Source organism: Rhinatrema bivittatum, chromosome 3, assembly GCF_901001135.1.
Source record: "Rhinatrema bivittatum chromosome 3, aRhiBiv1.1, whole genome shotgun sequence".
NCBI classification, from domain to species: Eukaryota; Metazoa; Chordata; class Amphibia; order Gymnophiona; family Rhinatrematidae; genus Rhinatrema; species Rhinatrema bivittatum.
Genome location: NC_042617.1, coordinates 471,161,603 through 471,178,960, shown reverse-complemented (window position 1 = coordinate 471,178,960; position 17,358 = coordinate 471,161,603). Strand labels below are relative to the sequence as shown.

The 17,358-nt window shown below is 45.0% G+C and overlaps 1 protein-coding gene across 2 annotated transcripts in view; it reads left to right on the top strand.

The window, feature by feature from the left end:
* WDR35 (WD repeat domain 35) overlaps positions 1-17,358 on the top strand; it is a 333,796-nt gene that overhangs the window by 68,563 nt on the left and 247,875 nt on the right. For both annotated transcript variants that reach the window (XM_029595967.1, XM_029595968.1), the window contains exons 9-10: positions 4,650-4,775; positions 6,731-6,916. In XM_029595967.1, coding sequence (XP_029451827.1) covers positions 4,650-4,775; positions 6,731-6,916 — 312 coding nt within the window. The remainder of the gene's footprint in view (positions 1-4,649; positions 4,776-6,730; positions 6,917-17,358) is intronic.

Here is a 17,358-nt window from a genome sequence, read left to right as displayed (position 1 = left end):
GTTTCCACTGTGGCCTCTCATAGGTCAAATGCTGCGGCACATCAAGCTTTATCTGGGCAGGGTGATTCTGGTGGCACTCGAGTGACCGCGCTGGCTGTGGTTTGTGGTTCTTCTTTGCCTAGCAGTGGACGGTCCCGTTTGCTTGGCCTATCTGTCAGGGTTGTTGCGGCAAAGACCCATATTTTCTGACCGGGAGGATCAATTCTGTCTGGCGGCCATTTTGCGGTGTTGGGGCACCATTATCAGTTTTGGATGCTGCCCTTTGGTCTAGCCACCGCTCCCAGAACATTTTCCAAGGTTATGGTGGTAGTAGTGGTGGCCTTGAGAAGAGCAGGATCGTGGTGCATCTGTACCTGAATGACTGGCTGATTCGAGCCAAGTCTCTTGAGGAGAGCTGCCTGGTGACACACAAGGTGATATCCTTGTTGCAGGAGCTCAGTTGGGTGGTGAACCTGGCCAAGAGCAGTCTTCAGCTGTCTGTCGTTGGAGTATCTGGGGGTTTCAGTTCGACATGGGGCAGGACAAAGTTTTCCTGCTGGAAGTTCGCATTCAGAAATTGATGTCTCACATGTGTCAGTTGGTGAACTATACACCTGGCGGTTTGGTCGTATCTACAGGTGCTCGGCTTGATGGCGGCAACCCTGGAAGTGGTGCCGTGGGCAAGGGTGCATATGTGTCCTCTTCAGCAGTCTCTACTGTCTCAATGGAACCTGCAGTCTCAGGACTATTTGTTTCAGCTCCACTTGACAATGGAAATCTGCTCTCACCTCCAGTGGTGGTTACAGGAGGCTTATCTGAGAAAGGGAGTTTTCTTGTCCTCTCCGACTTGGTTGGTGCTCACGACAGATGCGAGTCTCCAGGATTGGGAGTCTCACTGTCAGGAACTGGTGGCCCAAAGGAGTTGGGATGCCGAAGAGTCCTGCTGGAACATCAATCGCTTGGATGGTCTGGTTGGCATGCTTGCAGTTCAGCCATAGGCTGCAGGGTCAAGCAGTCTGCGTGATGTCAGACAACGCGACGATGGTGGCCTACATCAATCACCAGGTAGGAGCCAAGAGCCAGCAGGTGTCGTTGGAAATAGACCAGCTTATGGAATGGGTGAAAGGACATCTGCAGATGATCTTGGCCTCTCACAGGAAAAGACTATGTAAGAGCGGATTTTCTTAGCAGAGAGAATCTGGACCCAGTAGAATGGGTGTTCTCTACTGAGGTGTTTCAGCAGATTGTGGCTCACTGGGGCCTTCCTTCCTAGATCTGCAGTGCAAATGTTCCTCGATTCTACAGTTGCAGGAGAGATCTGTGGTCCCTGGGCATAGATGCTCTCGCACAGTTCTAGCTGGAAGACAGATTGCTTTATGCCTTTCCTCTGTGGCCATTGCTGGGCAGGATGATTCACAAAATCGAAGGCCACAGGGGCCTAGTACTAATGGTGGTACAGACTGGCCCATGCGTCCGTAGTATGCAGATTTGCACCCGGATCTATTACAGCAGGGTTCAATTCTTCACGAGGATCCGACTTGATTCTATCTTATGGTTTGGCCCTTGAGAGAGCTCACCTGTTGAAGCTTGGGTATTCTTCCACGGTGATTTTCACCTTACTCTGCATTCGAAAGTTCTCCACTTCCTTAACATATGTGAGGGTTTGGAGAGTATTTGAGGCCTGGTGTGAGGAACATGGTATTCTTCCTCGCTCAGTTAAGGTCTCGCTCATTCTGGATGTTTTGCAGATGGGTTGAATAAAGGACTGGCCCTTAATTCCTTGAAGATGCAGGTTGCAGCTCTTGCCTGTTTCAGGGGTCTGGTGAATGGTGATTCCTTGCGTCTTATCCTGATGTGGTCTGTCTTTGAAGGGAGTGAAGCATCTTAGATCTCCCTTGAGGTTATTGGTTCCCTTGTGGAGTCTTAACTTGGTGCTGGATTTCTTGGTGGGCCCTACGTTCCGACCACTGCGTAGCCTTTCCTTTCAGTTGTTGACCTCGAAGACAGTGTTCCTGGTGGCTATATATTCTGCACGTCAAATTTCTGAACTACAGGCCTTGTCTTGCCGGGAGCCGTTCCTTTGGGTAACTTCAGGGGCGTTACAACTTTCTTGGCCAAAGTAGTATCAGACTTTCATTTGAATCTGCCCATTTCCTTGCTGTCACTGGATAAGGTCAGGAATGTGGAGGAGTACCATCTTCTGTGTTCCTTGGATGTAAAGAGACTTGTGCGGTATCTGGAGGTTTCTGAACCTTTCCGGAGGACGGCCTGGACAAAGGACTCACCTACAATTCTCTGCGAGTACAAGTTTCCGCGTTGGGTTCGTTCATTCAGTCAACCGATCACCCTTCTCTCTTGTCTTATCCGGATATCACCCGATTCCTCAAGGGGGCAAAGCAGCTACGGCCTCCGGTCCGGGACCCTTGCCCCTCTTGGTCTTAACCTGGTCCTCAGGATTCTCGCAGGTCCTCCTTTCGAGCCCCTTTGCCACACCACCATCAGGGACCTCACCCTGAAAACAGTCTTCCTGGTGGCCATTAGCTCAGCACGCCACATCTCGGAACTCCAAGCAATCTCGAGCAGGGAACCATTCCTCCGTTTTACGGACACCGGGGTATCCTTACCTACAGTGCCTTCCTTTCAGGTTGTCTCATCTTTCCATGTGAATTAGATGATAGAGCTTCCGTCCTTCGCAGCCGGCGAGCCAAGATCTCTATGACATTTGGACGTCAAGCGCAGCCTAATCCGCTACTTGGAAGTTACTAACGACTTCAGGACTTCCAACCGCTTGTTCGTCCTCTGGTCGGGGCCACGAAAAGGGTCGCAGGCCACAAAGACCACAATCGCGAGATGGCTCAAGGAAGCAATAGTGACCGCATATGTTGGTGCGGGTCGGACTCCTCCAGTGGGGGTCAAGGCCCATTCACTCCGTTCACAGACAACCTCCTGGGCGGAATCCCAGTCCATCTCATCTCAGGAAATTTGTCGGGCTGCGACTTGGAAGACACTGCATACCTTCGCAAGACATTACTGTCTGCATCTACAGTTGCCAACCTCCGGACACTTTGGCAACCGGGTCATTCGAGCAGGGCTTTCAGGGGCCCACCCGATTTAGGGAAGCTTTGGTACATCTCACTGTCTGGACTGATCCTGGTACGTACAGGGATAAGAAAATTACTTCCTTACCTGCTAATTTTTGTTCCTGTAGTACCAAGGATCAGTCCAGACACCCTCTCGGTTACTGCTGGGATACTGGGCTTCGCCTGCTTGATCTGCTATTACATTTCTATTTTTGGTTTTCTGTTGGTCTTTTACCTCCGTTCCTCGAGGCTGTTCGACAGTTCTCTTTGCGAGTTGCAATTGTTAGTATCATTTGATCTACTTTCAGATACACTTGATCCAATCCTTTCTAGTTTGTTATTCTGGCTTTGATATTCTCTATACTGAGGATCTACAGAGGGTGCACTGGTTAATATGTCAGCACCCTCCGAAGCTTTGTCTGACTCCATCTGCTGGTAATTGTCTTATATTTAAAGGCTTTATCCGGCTAACTGTTGGAGTTAGCCAGATAAAAGCCAAGATTTAAATATTTTCTTCCACTGAGCAGATATATTTTGTGCATATAACTCCTTTGTGCACAAAATGTATCTTCATAAAAAGAGGCGGCTTTGGGGGACAGGGCTAAACTTTAGCTGGTGAGCGCACTTATCGCTTGCTGTCTGGATAAAGTTCTGGGCGTAAGTTCTGGTTGGAAGTGTAGTTGTCCTAAAGTGATCCAGGTAAAGTTATGCATGCACAACTTTACCTGGATAACTTGTTCTTCAGCTCTCTGAATATTGACCTTATGGTGTTCCTAGCTAGCATCCTGCAGTCATGGTAATACTAACAGCTATAGAAATTGATTTGACTACCAATTTCATCTGGAGGTGACCAAGCAATGGACAGGCTTCAAATGGATTTCTAAGACTTTAGTGGAAGAAGTTTCTTGAGAGTATGAATGACACTGGGATCAGATTTACTTATAAAACCATTTTTTCTTCAGCGCAAATTAGGAGAATCTGCTTATTATAGCAGGCTTTGGTGTTCTATCCCTTGTGTTCAGTAATGACCCCATTAGCAGAAACAAGGAGACTTTTAGCTGATTCTGGACTCTAATTGGAGTACAAATGCTGTACAGTGATCTCATTTGAAAATTGATGATTTTGAAACATAGCAGGAATATAAAAAAAAGCTGAAGCCCTGATATTCAACATCCATCTCTTTGTGTCTCACTATATAGATATACTTATGTAGATAGATCTGTGTATAACTATTTTTGCTGTCAGGGGCTCTAAATTGTAAGTCAATCTTTTTTTTACCTTATTCAACTCTTCATATTTGAGTTACTGTGTGGCCGTGTATGGGATTATTGAATAGAAAAGAGGGGTCACGTTGGCTTTTTTCCACAAGAAATCGCCGGGTATATAGAAGCATAGAATCTGACGGCAGGTAAAGACCATATGGCCCATCCAGTCTGCCCATCCACACCTCCCTCAGAGATTCTCTGCTGCATATTGACTGAATATGAATTCAATGCAATTCTCCAACACTTTTTAAACCAGTATACGGCCACAAGATATGAACAGTTTATGTTTGCATGTTTTTGAACCAATAATCTTCCTGTCTTCCAGCACCTGCGCACATTGAAGGTTCCTGGCAGTCAGATTGCAGCAGTGTCTTGGGAAGGAGGAGGACTGAGGGTTGGGCTGGCTGTTGATTCATTTATCTATTTTGCAAATGTTAGACCAGATTACAAGGTAAGAGGCACACTGTCTGCATGCCAAATCATATTACCAGAAGTTTATTAAAGTAGATATATATTTATTTATATTCATTTGTTATTCCATCCTTTTCTTGGTAAGGCACAAGGCAGATTACCTGAAATGGTATGAGAACATTTTCACAAGGTGAGAAGCAGAACAGGGCACACATAGGGGAGGATCAAGTATCAGTAAAAAAAGAGGATCATAAGGGAACCTCAGCTAAAGAAGGTGTAGTCAGGGAAATAGGGAGATGTGGAGAAAGGGGGTGAAGACTCTACTAAGAGTTTAGTCTGGAAGCAATCAAGTGTGCAGGCCAGGGAAGACTGAAAAATTATAATAGGAAGAACAGAGAGGTGAAATTAAGCGATATGGGAAGATATAGGGGAACTCAAAATTTACAATTATTTTTAATCTATTTATGAGATTTCTGTTCTGCCTTTCAGGCACTTCAGAGTGGGTTGGGAGAAGCGAGTAAGGGGGGAGGGGTCACTGTTAAAGAATCTGGAGAAAAGAATAAGAAATGGAGTAAACAGGTTTGAGAAGAGCCCTAATTTACAACTAATTAGATGTAACAGGATAGTAATGAGAGGAGAAATCATTGTTAAATAATTTAAGAGATGAACTGGCTATAAATATGTGAGAGCAAAATTTAGTCTATTAGTTTCATGATTTAAAATATTACAAAGGTAAAACATTGAAATGAAGCAAGGAATACCTACTATTATATTTATAGGTGACAGTAATAGTATCCTTTTTACTTATAGTAATTTAGTTTTTTTTTTAATTAGATAATTAGCAAGTGTGTTCGTGAAACGTATATCAAGGGTTGTTAGATGGGTGCTCAGTCTTACCATTAGATATTCTGGCTGCTTGATATTAATTTCTATTATTGGTTGTTAGTTTGCGTTTTTCTGTGAATGGATAATTCTAGTAGCTACATTGGGCCCGGAGGAAGCTGGAGTGTCTAGATTGTGATAGCTGTCATTGGACCATTGTGGAAATTATACAGGGATGATGTGTCTGAGCTTTTGAGACAACACACGTCACTATTTTTAAATGGCATCATGAGACCTATTACCTAAAACTTTTAGTAAAAGCACTGTTTAAGCAAAACGTTTTAGCTAAGATTACTCCAAAAGCTGAAGGGACAAAAAATTCATAAAAAGAATTGAATAAGCAAAAACATCTTAAAAAAACACTGTGGCACTGTTGCCTGAAAGTGCATAATTTGAAGATTCTGGCAAAAGTCCTATTGTGCTTTTCATTGAAGATTTTGCTTGTTTGATGTTTTGTGTAGAAGTTTTTTCTCTACCTGAAATCTCTGAAATTAAGTTCTCTGACAAAATTATGCAAGCAAATTGATTTATAGGCTGTTTGCATTTTTTTTGGTCTGAAACTTAAATCTAGTTTTACAAATTTCTCACATTCATGAAGCTACAATGCAGAGAAAATAGGTATTTTTTTCTGCTTTTGAGGACTCATTGAGTTATATTTAGTATTTTATACTTCCATGCAGTGCTTGAACATGGCCATCTATTTTTAGCATAGTCACAGTTTCATGTCCAGTTTGCACACAGAGGCACATGTTTGTCTGGAAAATTCAGATACAGAGTTATGTTGCAAAGCCATCATTAAACCTGTGGGACTCATGGACATGTTCTTTGGATTTTAAGAGTTCTTGGGGATACCTAGGAGGCCTGCTGAGTTACCCAGCAGCATGCTGATTTGAACAGTGTCAGAGACAGCAGGTCTGCATGCCTTACAGATGGGGAAGAACTTTCTAAAATCAGTTCATCAAAAACTGCCTGAGAATGTGAACTACACTTCTGACTTTCTGAAAAGACTATTCTCTACTGTACTGAGACTGTTCTTTACTGGAGCTGCAGAATCTTTACTTTATAATTTATACTCTACTTGATCACAAATACATTTATTGTCTGTCTTGGCAGTGGGGCTATTGTTCAAATACAGTGGTTTATGCTTATACCAGACCTGATCGTCCAGAGTATTGTGTTGTCTTCTGGGATACAAAAAACAATGAGAAGTATGTTAAATATGTCAAGAGTTTGATTTCTATAACTACCTGTGGAGACTTCTGCATTTTGGCAACAAAGACTGATGAGAGCCATCCTCAGGTAATATCTGTTTTTAGATATAAATCAATCAAGATAAAGTGCTGCATGAAACCTTTTTTGATTCTGTAAAGGCCTAGCTTGAGTAAACTGGGGAGCAGGAAAGTTATCTGGGCAAAGTTAACAAGGCAGTTTTACTTGCATATTTGGTGGGATAAAACCAGATATGTGTTCCACTTAATATGTCTGGCCAAAGTCAGTAACCCCAGTCAAGATATCCAAATAATTTTAGGACAACCCTCCAATATAATCAGACATATTCAGATAAATGTATCCAGATAGTTCTGAATATCAGTGCTAATCTGATAAAGTTAAGCTCCGATCCTAGAAAGCCCCATCATTGATTTTTTTTTATTCAGCTAAATTTTGTGCATATACTTAGTTACCTAGACAAAATTTTCATGGAAAGCGGGGAGAAATGTTTGAAACCAAAGATTTGTAAAGGTAACCCTTGAAGTTACCTAAACGTAAGGTTTGCCATGCTGGGTCAGACCAAGGTCCATTGAACCCAGCATTCTTTCTGCAACAGTGGCTAGTTCGGATGTAAGTATTATTTGATTTAATAAATGTATATCCTGCATCAACAAAGCATTGGCTTTCCCAAGACTCTCTGCTAATAACTGTTTATGGACTTTTCCTCCAGGAACTTGTCCAACACTTTTAAAACCTGCTATGCTATGCTGTGCAGTGAAAACATTCTTTAAACAATTTGTTTTAAATCTGCTGGTTTTTAGTTTCATAGCATGTTCCCTTGATTTAGTATTAATTGAAAGGATAAATTACCATACCCTATTTACCGGCTCCACCTCACTCATGATTTTATAAACCTCTATCATTTTTCCTGTCAGTTGTCTCTTTTTCAAGCTGAAGATCCATAACCTGTGTAGCCTTTCTTCATAGCGTTCCTTCCCATTATCATTTTGGTTTCTCTCCTCTGTACCTTTTCTAGTTCTGCTGCATACATCAGTATAGAGGCATTATGATATTCTCTGTTTTATTCTCCATTCCTTGCCAAATAATTCCTAACATTTTATTTGCTTTTTTGACCCCTGCCATATACTGAGATAAGGACTTCAAAGTATTGTTCATAAGGGTTCCGAGATCCTTTTCTTGGGTAGTGATTTCTAATGCAGGGTACAGCATTGTATATCTGTAGTTGGGATTATTTTTCCCTATGTGCATCACTTTACACTTATCCTCATGAAACTTAATCTGCTATTAGATACCCAAATTCCTAGTCTAGCAAGATCCTTCTGTAATTCTGCTGTTTTAATAACTGAATTATTTTATGTCATCTGCAAATCAGAGCATCTCACTCATTGCTCCCTTTTTCAGATCATAAATGAATATGTTAATTGGCACAGGTGCTAGTATAGATCTCTAGGACACTCCACTATTGACCTTTCTCCATTTGAAAAACTGACCATTTAGTCCTACCTGTTTTTCTGTCTTTTAATCACTTGCCAGTCCACAATAGGACATTGCCTCCTATCCCAAGACTTTTTAACTTCCCGAGGAGTTCACATGTTTATTTACACTTTAAAATAAATCTAACAGATTGGTAAAACAAAACTTCTCTTTTCTAAAACCATGTTGACTTTTCCCCATTAAGCAATGTCCATCTTTGTGGCCACTAATACACAGGTCGATCCAGTAAGGCCGCGGTAGAAACAGTGCGGCAGTGTCAGGCGCACCCTTCCTCCCCGCACCCACGGTTCTCTTCACTAACTCCCCGATACTCTCCTCTAATCGCATGCAAATGCATGCCGCGGCTTTAAAGCGGTAGGGAAGGGTTATGGCCGCGTAACCCATTTTACTGTATAGGCGCTTAATACAGCGCCTATACAGTAACCAGGGTGCGACGGTACCTGTCATTTCAAATGTCATTTCAAATGGCATTTGGAATGACAGGAACCAGGAAGTGTAAAAAAAACACGAAAAGTCTTTGTTGCTTCGTCGCTGTGTCTCTCCTCCCGGAGCAGGGCGCGAAAGCAGCCTTGCTCCGGGAGGAGGTGAGGCACAGCGGCGAAGACAGACGGGAGAGGAGAAAAAGCAGAGCCGAGCAAAGCGAAAGCGTGCCTCAAGCCGGCGAAATAGACCTGCGAGCAGAGGCAATAGCAGCGGTTCGGTAAGCCTGGCACCCTCCTTGATGTAGTACGTCCCGGATGCCCCCCCCCCTCCCCAGCGCGCCCGCCACTACCCCTTCATCAGCTGCATCCACTGCGACCCGGCAGTCCCGTGAGGCCTACAAAAAAAAAAAAAAAATCCCTGGCTCCCGCGCCCCCGCACTGGCCCGCCGACTCTACCCCCCCCCCCCCCTCCTCCCGATCGGGCAAGAGGCGGCGGCGACGAAAACCAAAGCAATTTTTTTTTTTCAAAAAGCAACATCACACATTGCATAAAATAATTTCTCCAGCCTTAAAGCGACTTACTTTTGGGATCTGTCAAGTAAGTCGCAAAAGTAACTTACTTTTCTGAAGCCATCACGATCGTAGCTCAAGACGAAGATGGCCGCCTGCACGGGGGAAAGCGTGCAATTGGCCGCTGAAGACGTGAGGTCACGTCTTCAGCGGCCAATTGCACGCTTTCCCCGTGCAGGCGGCCATCTTCGTCTTCGTCCGGAGGAGCTAAGATCATGTTTCCTGATGGCTTCAGAAAAGTAAGTTACTTTTGCGACTTACTTTTGGGATCTTGACAGATCCCAAAAGTAAGTCGCTTTAAGGCTGGAGAAATTATTTTATGCAATGTGTGATGTCGCTTTTTGAAAAAAAAAAAAATTGCTTTGGTTTTCGTCGCCGCCGCCTATCTGCCCGATCGGGAGGAGAGGGGGGGGGGGGGGGGGGTAGAGTCGGCAGGCCAGTGCGGGGGCGCGGGAGCCGGGGATTATTTTTTTTGTAGGCCTCACGGGACTGCCGGGTCGCAGTTGATGCAGCTGATGAAGGGGTAGTGGCGGGCGCGCTGGGGGGGGGGCGGGGCATCCGGGACGTACTATATCAAGGAGGGTGCCAGGCTTACCGAACCGCTGCTATTGCCTCTGCTCGCAGGTCTATTTCGCCGGCTTGCTGCACGCTTTTGCTTTGCTCGGCTCTGCTTTTTCTCCTCTCCCGTCTGTCTTCGCCGCTGTGCCTCACCTCCTCCGGGTCGCAGTGGTAGCATGGCGCTGTGAGGGGGGGCGAAAGGGTATATACCCATGAATGGATTTGAGTGGGAGCGCTCTGTGAAGCGGGACATGCCCGTGAGGGGCATAATGGGTGGATGCAGCTGATGAAAGGGGTAGTGGCGGGCGCGCTGGGGGGGGGGCATCCGGGACATACTACATCAAGGAAGGTGCCAGGCTTATTGTTTTATTGTGTTTGAGTATCTTAAGCGGTGTCGATGGATTTGTTACACAGTCCTAACTCCTACTAGGGGGAGGCGGTAAACTAACAGGTTAAGGCTGCGGCAAAACAGCGCGTTCCTAAGGAGATAATATCAGCGCCCGTTACAGTATCGGAGGGGGAATAGCTAATTCCTTCATTATACAGCTTTTGTCGTTCATTTACATGCTGGGTGCGGAAAGGGTTAGGTGTTTATTTAGGAAGCGCTAAGGACGCGTGAAACTGGAGACTGTATGGCTGGATGGCCTTACTCGTCTGTATTGTGCGCTCCCAGCACGTTACAGACGGGCAATCTTTAACTGCACGTTACTGGATCGACCTGTTAGTTTTTAAGAATAGCTTCTACCATTTTGCCCCATACCAACGTCAGGCTCACCGGTCTATAATTTCCTGGGTCACTCCTGGAATCCTCTTTTAAAATCAGTGTTACATTGCCACCCTCCAGTCTTCAGGCTCTGTGGCTGTTTTAAATGATGGGTTACAGATGACTAATAATAGATTTGCAATTTCATGTTTGAGTTCTTTCAGAGCTTTGGGATAAATACCATCCAGTTGTAGGTGATTTGTTATGCTTTAGTTTGCCAAATTGGCCAAATCTTTTGAATATGGACCTCATAATTGTAAAAGGTAATAGAAAGTAAATTGCTGATTCTTTTTCTTCTCGCCTTGTAAGAGTGTCCTAGAGGATTTTTGCCAGTGTATTTTCCTTATGTCTTTTTGATTAAACAATTTCAGCTAATGCTAATGTTTTGAATAAAGTGGTGTGGTATGATTAAGTTATTAGGGCATAGTTGTGAAATATATAAACTCTAATTTCAGGACTACAATGGTGAAAAAGAATAACAAGAAAAGAAAGTGCTAGAAATGCAAACAAAAAGCAACTCATTGAATTAAAATATTTTTTAGCATTGCTGATTTGTTGAAACACTTGGAAGATAAAAAATCATTTAAAAAATGCATAATTAAGTCTCCTGAATCACTTTCTTGTAAGAGGTTAATTTTCAAAGGCATTTCCATGAGTAAAACAATGCTTTATCTACGAAATGGCTTGTAATAAAATTGTGACAAATACAAGAGCCTCGAGTTTCCACCGAAATGACACTAATCCAAAAAACAGGAAACTCCAAAATAGGAGAAAAGCCTTCACCTTTGTTATAAAATTGCTCATCTGATATGCGGGTAAATTTATTTGCTCATGTCCTATATATGTGAACCTTTACCAGGACTGAGGACTGAGCAGAGGCATTCCAGGGGACAGAGTTGGGGAGGGGTTTGGACTTGTGCGTATATTTTTAGATTTTCAAAAGTATGGAGATAATTTTCAAAAAGTTACATGTGTAAAATTAGTATATATGCTTTTAAGTAGCCTGCACTCACATAATTGCTATTTTATAAAAGTGAAAAATAACGTGCATAATTTGTTTCACGTGCAAATATACGCTTGTGAAAAAGGGGCAGTCTAGGGTTGTTCCAGGGAAGAGGCTGCTAACAGTTATGCATGTAAGCTGCTATTTTAAAAGATTCTTACGCTTGGACATTTGGCAACTTACTTGCGTTATTGTACACCTGCTAATTAAACTTGCACAATTGATATCAGACTTATTTATTATGTAATATTGGCTGGGTGGAAAGTCTGGGTTAACTGGGGGCAGTTCAGGCTGAAGAACCAAGAAGGTCTCAATGACCTGGAGGATTAATTGGTAAACTGTTTATTTTTAATTACACATGCATGTTTTAAAATAAGCTAACTTGCATTCATAAATTGGGTTTTACGCAAGTTAAGTCCTACTTTATTTTCATGCATGAAATGTATGCGCATACATTTTTAAAATAGGTAGGAAAAGTATGCTCATTCAGTGCATCGAAATGCTCACGTTCAATGCATTACATGTATTCACGCGTAATCATACATATATGCATATTTTCCACGGTAAAGATACACATATTTTATAATATGCTCATATATGAAATGCATGGGTTATAAAATACTATTGTAGATCTACGCGCATCAATATATGTGCATATATGCCACCACGCATGGTTGTTTGAAAGATATCCTCATAGTGTGTAAATTTTCACAAAAAATGTCTGAATACAAATTTTCAGGTATAATTGTGTGGTTGGTTTTGGTGAGATGATTTTTAAACAAACTATGAGCTTGAGTTTATAATAGAAAATTGATATAACTTGAGTGTGTATTTGCTGTCTTTCTTATACAGTCTGTTCCAAAATTACCTCCTGTGGTAGAAATTTGCTAAGTTTTTATGTTTTTAAACCTGGGTACCTGAGTAAAAATTGTTGAAATTGTTGCCTGTAAACATAGATAAAATTATGCATGGTGTATGGTCTTTATCAAATGCCTTATGAGGAGAGATTAAAGAATCTAAATATGTATACCCTGGAGGAAAGGAGGAGCAGGGGGGATATGATACAGAGCTTCAGATACTTGAAAAGTTTTAATGATCCAAAGTCAACGACAAACCTTTTCTGTTGCAAAAAAATCAGCAGAACCAGAGGTCACGATTTAAAACTCCAGGGAGGAAGACTCAGAACCAATGTCAGGAAGTATTTCTTCATTGAGAGGGTGGTGGATGCCTGGAATGCCCTTCCGGAGGAAGTGGTGAAGACTAAAACTGTGAAGGATTTCAAAGGGGTGTGGGATAAAAACTGTGGATCCATAAAGTCTAGACCAGGGCTTCTCAACCGGTGTGTCGCGACACACTAGTGTGTTGCCAAACACCGGCAGGTGTGTCGCGTCTCCCGGTGTCCCACTGCCCCATTGTACTTTCCTTCTCCCTTTTTCCAGCCCCCGCGGTCCAATTGAAAGCCTCCTTTCTTCCTACCCCCACTGCCCAATGGGAAGCCTCCTTCATATTGCCTTCCCCCGCGCAGGCCAATCGGAAGCCTCCTCCCTGCCACCTGCCAGTGGGAGTAGGAATAAGGGAGGAAGCCTTTGATTGGCCGGTGAGGCAGGCATGGCACTGCCCGGGAGTGGAGTGGGAGGAATAGCAGTGTAGGACCCCGACGAAGCAAGGCCGCTACGGGAGCCCATCCCCGTAGCGGTGAAGAGGAAAACCCGACCCCGACGAAGCAAGGCCGCTACGGGAGCCCATCCCCGTAGCGGTGAAGAGGAAAACCCGACCCCGACGGTGCAAGGCCGCTACGGGAGCCCAACCCCGTAGCGGTGAAGAGAAAACCCGACCCCGACGGTGCAAGGCCGCTACGGGAGCCCAACCCCGTAGCGGTGAAGAGGGGAAAACCCGACTCCGACGGTGCAAGGCCGCTACGGGAGCCCAACCCCGTAGCGGTGAAGAAAAAACCCGACCCCGACGGTGCAAGGCCGCTACGGGAGCCCAGCCCCGTAGCGGTGAAGAGAAAACCCGACCCGACGGTGCAAGGCCGCTACGGGAGCCCATCCCCGTAGCGGTGCAGAGAAAACCCGACCCCGACGGTGCAAGGCAGCTACGGGAGCCCAGCCCCGTAGCGGTGAAGAAAAAACCCGACCCCGACGGTGCAAGGCCGCTACGGGAGCCCAGCCCCGTAGCGGTTGAAAGGAAGAGAAAACCCGACCTCTGACTGAGGCGCCCATCCCTGTGCGCCGAAAAAAGAAGGCCCGCCGGATTATAAGCAACGGCGGAACGGAGGCCCATCCCTGCAATGAAGGAAGAAGTTATTTTTTGGTGAGAGCTTGTGTGTCTGTGTGTGAATGGGGGCCTGGGTGAGAGCTTGTGTGTGAATGGGTGCCTGGGTGAGAGCTTGTGTCTGTGGGTGTGAATGGATGTCTGGGTGAGAGCTTGTGTGTGAATGGGTGCCTGGGTGAGAGCTTGTGTCTGTGGGTGTGAATGGGTGTCTGGGTGAGAGCTTGTGTCTGTGGGTGTAAATGGAAGCCTGGGTGAGAGCTTGTGTCTGTGGGTGTGAATGGATGTCTGGGTGAGAGCTTGTGTCTGTGGGTGTGAATGGATGTCTGGGTGAGAGCTTGTGTCTGTGGGTGTGAATGGATGTCTGGGTGAGAGCTTGTGTCTGTGGGTGTGAATGGATGCCTGGGTGAGAGCTTGTGTCTGTGGGTGTGAATGGATGCCTGGGTGAGAGCTTGTGTCTGAGGGTGTGAATGGATGCCTGGGTGAGAGCTGGTGTGTCTGAGGGTGTGAATGGGTGCCTGGGGGAGAGCTTGTGTCTGAGGGTGTGAATGGGTACCTGGGTGAGAGCTTGTGTCTGTGGGTGTGAATGGGTACCTGGGTGAGAGCTTGTGTGTAGGGGTGTGAATGGAAGCCTGGGTGAGAGCTGGTGTGAATGGGTGTAAGAGCTTTTGTGTGTGATTGAGAGCTTGTATATAAGAGAACATGAGTGTGATTGAGAGAGCGAGACTGGTCAGGGAGGTGATGTGTTTCTGTGTGAGAGAGAGAAACTGGTCAGGAAGATGACTGGTGTGAAAGAGACCGAGACTGGTCGTGGGGTCTAATTGGGGGTGTGTGTGTTGTGAGTGACTGGTTGTGGGTGCTAAGGAAGAAGATTGAGGACAGAGCTTCAGCAGCCCTTGCTGCTTCTGGTTAGTGCTATTGGCCTGGAAGGGAAAGGAGTAGGAGAGTTGCTGGAGAAGGTAAGTAAAGGTGGCTTTTTAAATTTATTTTTCTTGATTGACTGCCATTTTAATTATTGGGTATTATGCGATGTCTGCTGTTTTGAAATATTTTATTGATATTTGGACATGTTTTAATAATTTTTATGAGTATTTAATTGAATATTATTTTGTTCAGCAGCTGCTTTGTAACATTTTTGGTATAACTTTACAATGATTTCAGTGTGGGGCTCTGTAGCAGCTTGGCTTATTCTGTTTTCCCAATAGGAAATGTTTTAGTGTTTAGGGCCTGGTTTAATAGTTGTATTTCTTAGATAGGGTTGTTACTGTTTGCGTGTGTTCCGTAATACAGGTGTAACTTTGTGCAGGTTAGTTTGTGTGCATTATTGCAAATCCTGAGTCTGTTAGGTGCTATATTTCTCTTTCCATTTCTCCAGGTTCGCACTGTATGCAGAGTGGCTTTTTTGGTTTTCCGTTCCAGTTTCTGTCTCCATATTTATAATTTGTGTTTTTTCTGTACTTGGTGAAGGTCAGTTCTGGGTGTGTGACCGAGGTGAGGTATTTTACTAGCATGTAGGCATTTGTATCAATCTTATTTGATGTGTTTTCTCAATAGGATATGCATTAGTGGTAAATTACTGTCTTTTCATAAGGAAGGCTATTGTGCCTGGTAGTAAAGGGAGTTTGTTTTGCTTTTACTGAGATGTCATCAGAACCAGAATATCTTTTTTTTGTATGGTGAGTTGTACGGGTTATGCCCTAGATCTGCTCTGCACTCATTGCTGAGGGTTGAGGAAATTCCTGTGGATGCAGAGTGCATTTTTACACTTAGCCCCGTGATGGTCACATGTTCAGTGTGTCACGCATATGAGAACCATTTGTCAGGTGTGTCCCGGCCAAAAAAAGGTTGAGAACCACTGGTCTAGTCAATGTGAATGAAGAGAAGAGGCATGGGGATGGCTTGCGGGAATGATGGCTACTACCTGAAGATAATACCTTTATTCAATAAACATACACACGGTTAATGCGACTCCAACATTGCTCTATGCTTCAACGGCAAGAGGAAATGTGGAAAATAGGATTTGCATTCACAAAAAAGAGGGGAGTAGCTTGCTTGTTACGGCGGTTACTACCCAAACCAAATAATGCCTGATACTTCACTTTCACTGCATATCCAGCATAGCTCACTGCTTCAATGGCAGGGGGGAATGAAGAAAAGATTATTTATATTCAGACAACAACCAACAAGGACTGAATTACATACAGGTCGATACTCTAAGGCCGCGGTAAAAAGAGTGTGGCAGTGCCGGGCGCACCCTCGTTCCCCGCACGCACAGTTCTCTTCACCTACCGCTTGATACTCTCTTCTAATTGCATGCAAATGCATGCCACGTCTGCGAAGTGTTAGGGAAGCGTTAGGCCCGCGCAACCCATTTTACTGTATAGAGCGCCTATATAGTAACCTGGGTGCTCGGGCCTAACGCTTCACAGCCACGCTGGTATCTCTCATTTCAAATGTCATTTGAAATGAGAGATACCAGCACGTCTTCAGCGGCCGTGCAGGCGTCCATCTTCGCGAGCAGCTGGAGGCAGGAGAGGTCGTCCGATGTCCGGAAGGGGCTGCAAAAAGTAAGTCGCTTCGCCGCTTTACACTGCCAGTCCCTTCTTCCCTCCTCCCGGAGCAAGGCTGCTTTTCGCGCCCTGCTTCGGGAGGAGGGGAGGGGGAACTGGCATGGGGGAAGCCACGATGTCCGGAGGAGGGGGGCTGCAAAAGTAAGTCGCCGAGCGTAGGATTGCCGTCCTCTCCCCTCTCTCTCGCAACTTTTTTTTTTCTTCGGGAGGAGGGGGGAGGACTGGGGCTGCCCCGGAGGCCAGCATCCATGGACGCGGCCAGGGCAGGTGAGAGGGGGCTGGGGGAAAGCTTGCCGCCTACCCTTACCCCTGCCTCTAACGCAGGGGTAGGGGTAGGTGGTAAGTTAGCAGGTTAAACGCGGGGCAAAATGGCAGCGATAGTCGGGGCGCACGTTACAGTATCAGAGGGGAATAGCTAATTCCTTCATTATACAGCTAATTCGTTCATTTACATATCATATACATGCTGCGTGCGGAAAGGGTTATGCGTCTGTTTTAAGAAGCGCTAAGGACGCGTGAAACTGGAGACTGTATCGCTGGATCGCCTTACGCGTCCGAATTGTGCGCTCCCAGCACGTTACAGATGGGAAATCTTCAACCGCACGTTACAGTATCGACCTGATAGTCTGGATAAGCAAATAAGCATGAGTATAGCTTGCTTGTTATGGCGGTTACTACCCCGAATCAATTAAGCATGATACTTCACTTGGAATACATATCCAGCGCAGCTCACTGCTTCAACGGTAGGGGGTAATGAAGTAAAGTGGAATTATACTCAGACAACCAATAAGGACTGAATTGCACAGGCTGGGTAAACAAATAAGCGTGGGAGTAGCTTGCTTATTGCGGCAGTTACTACC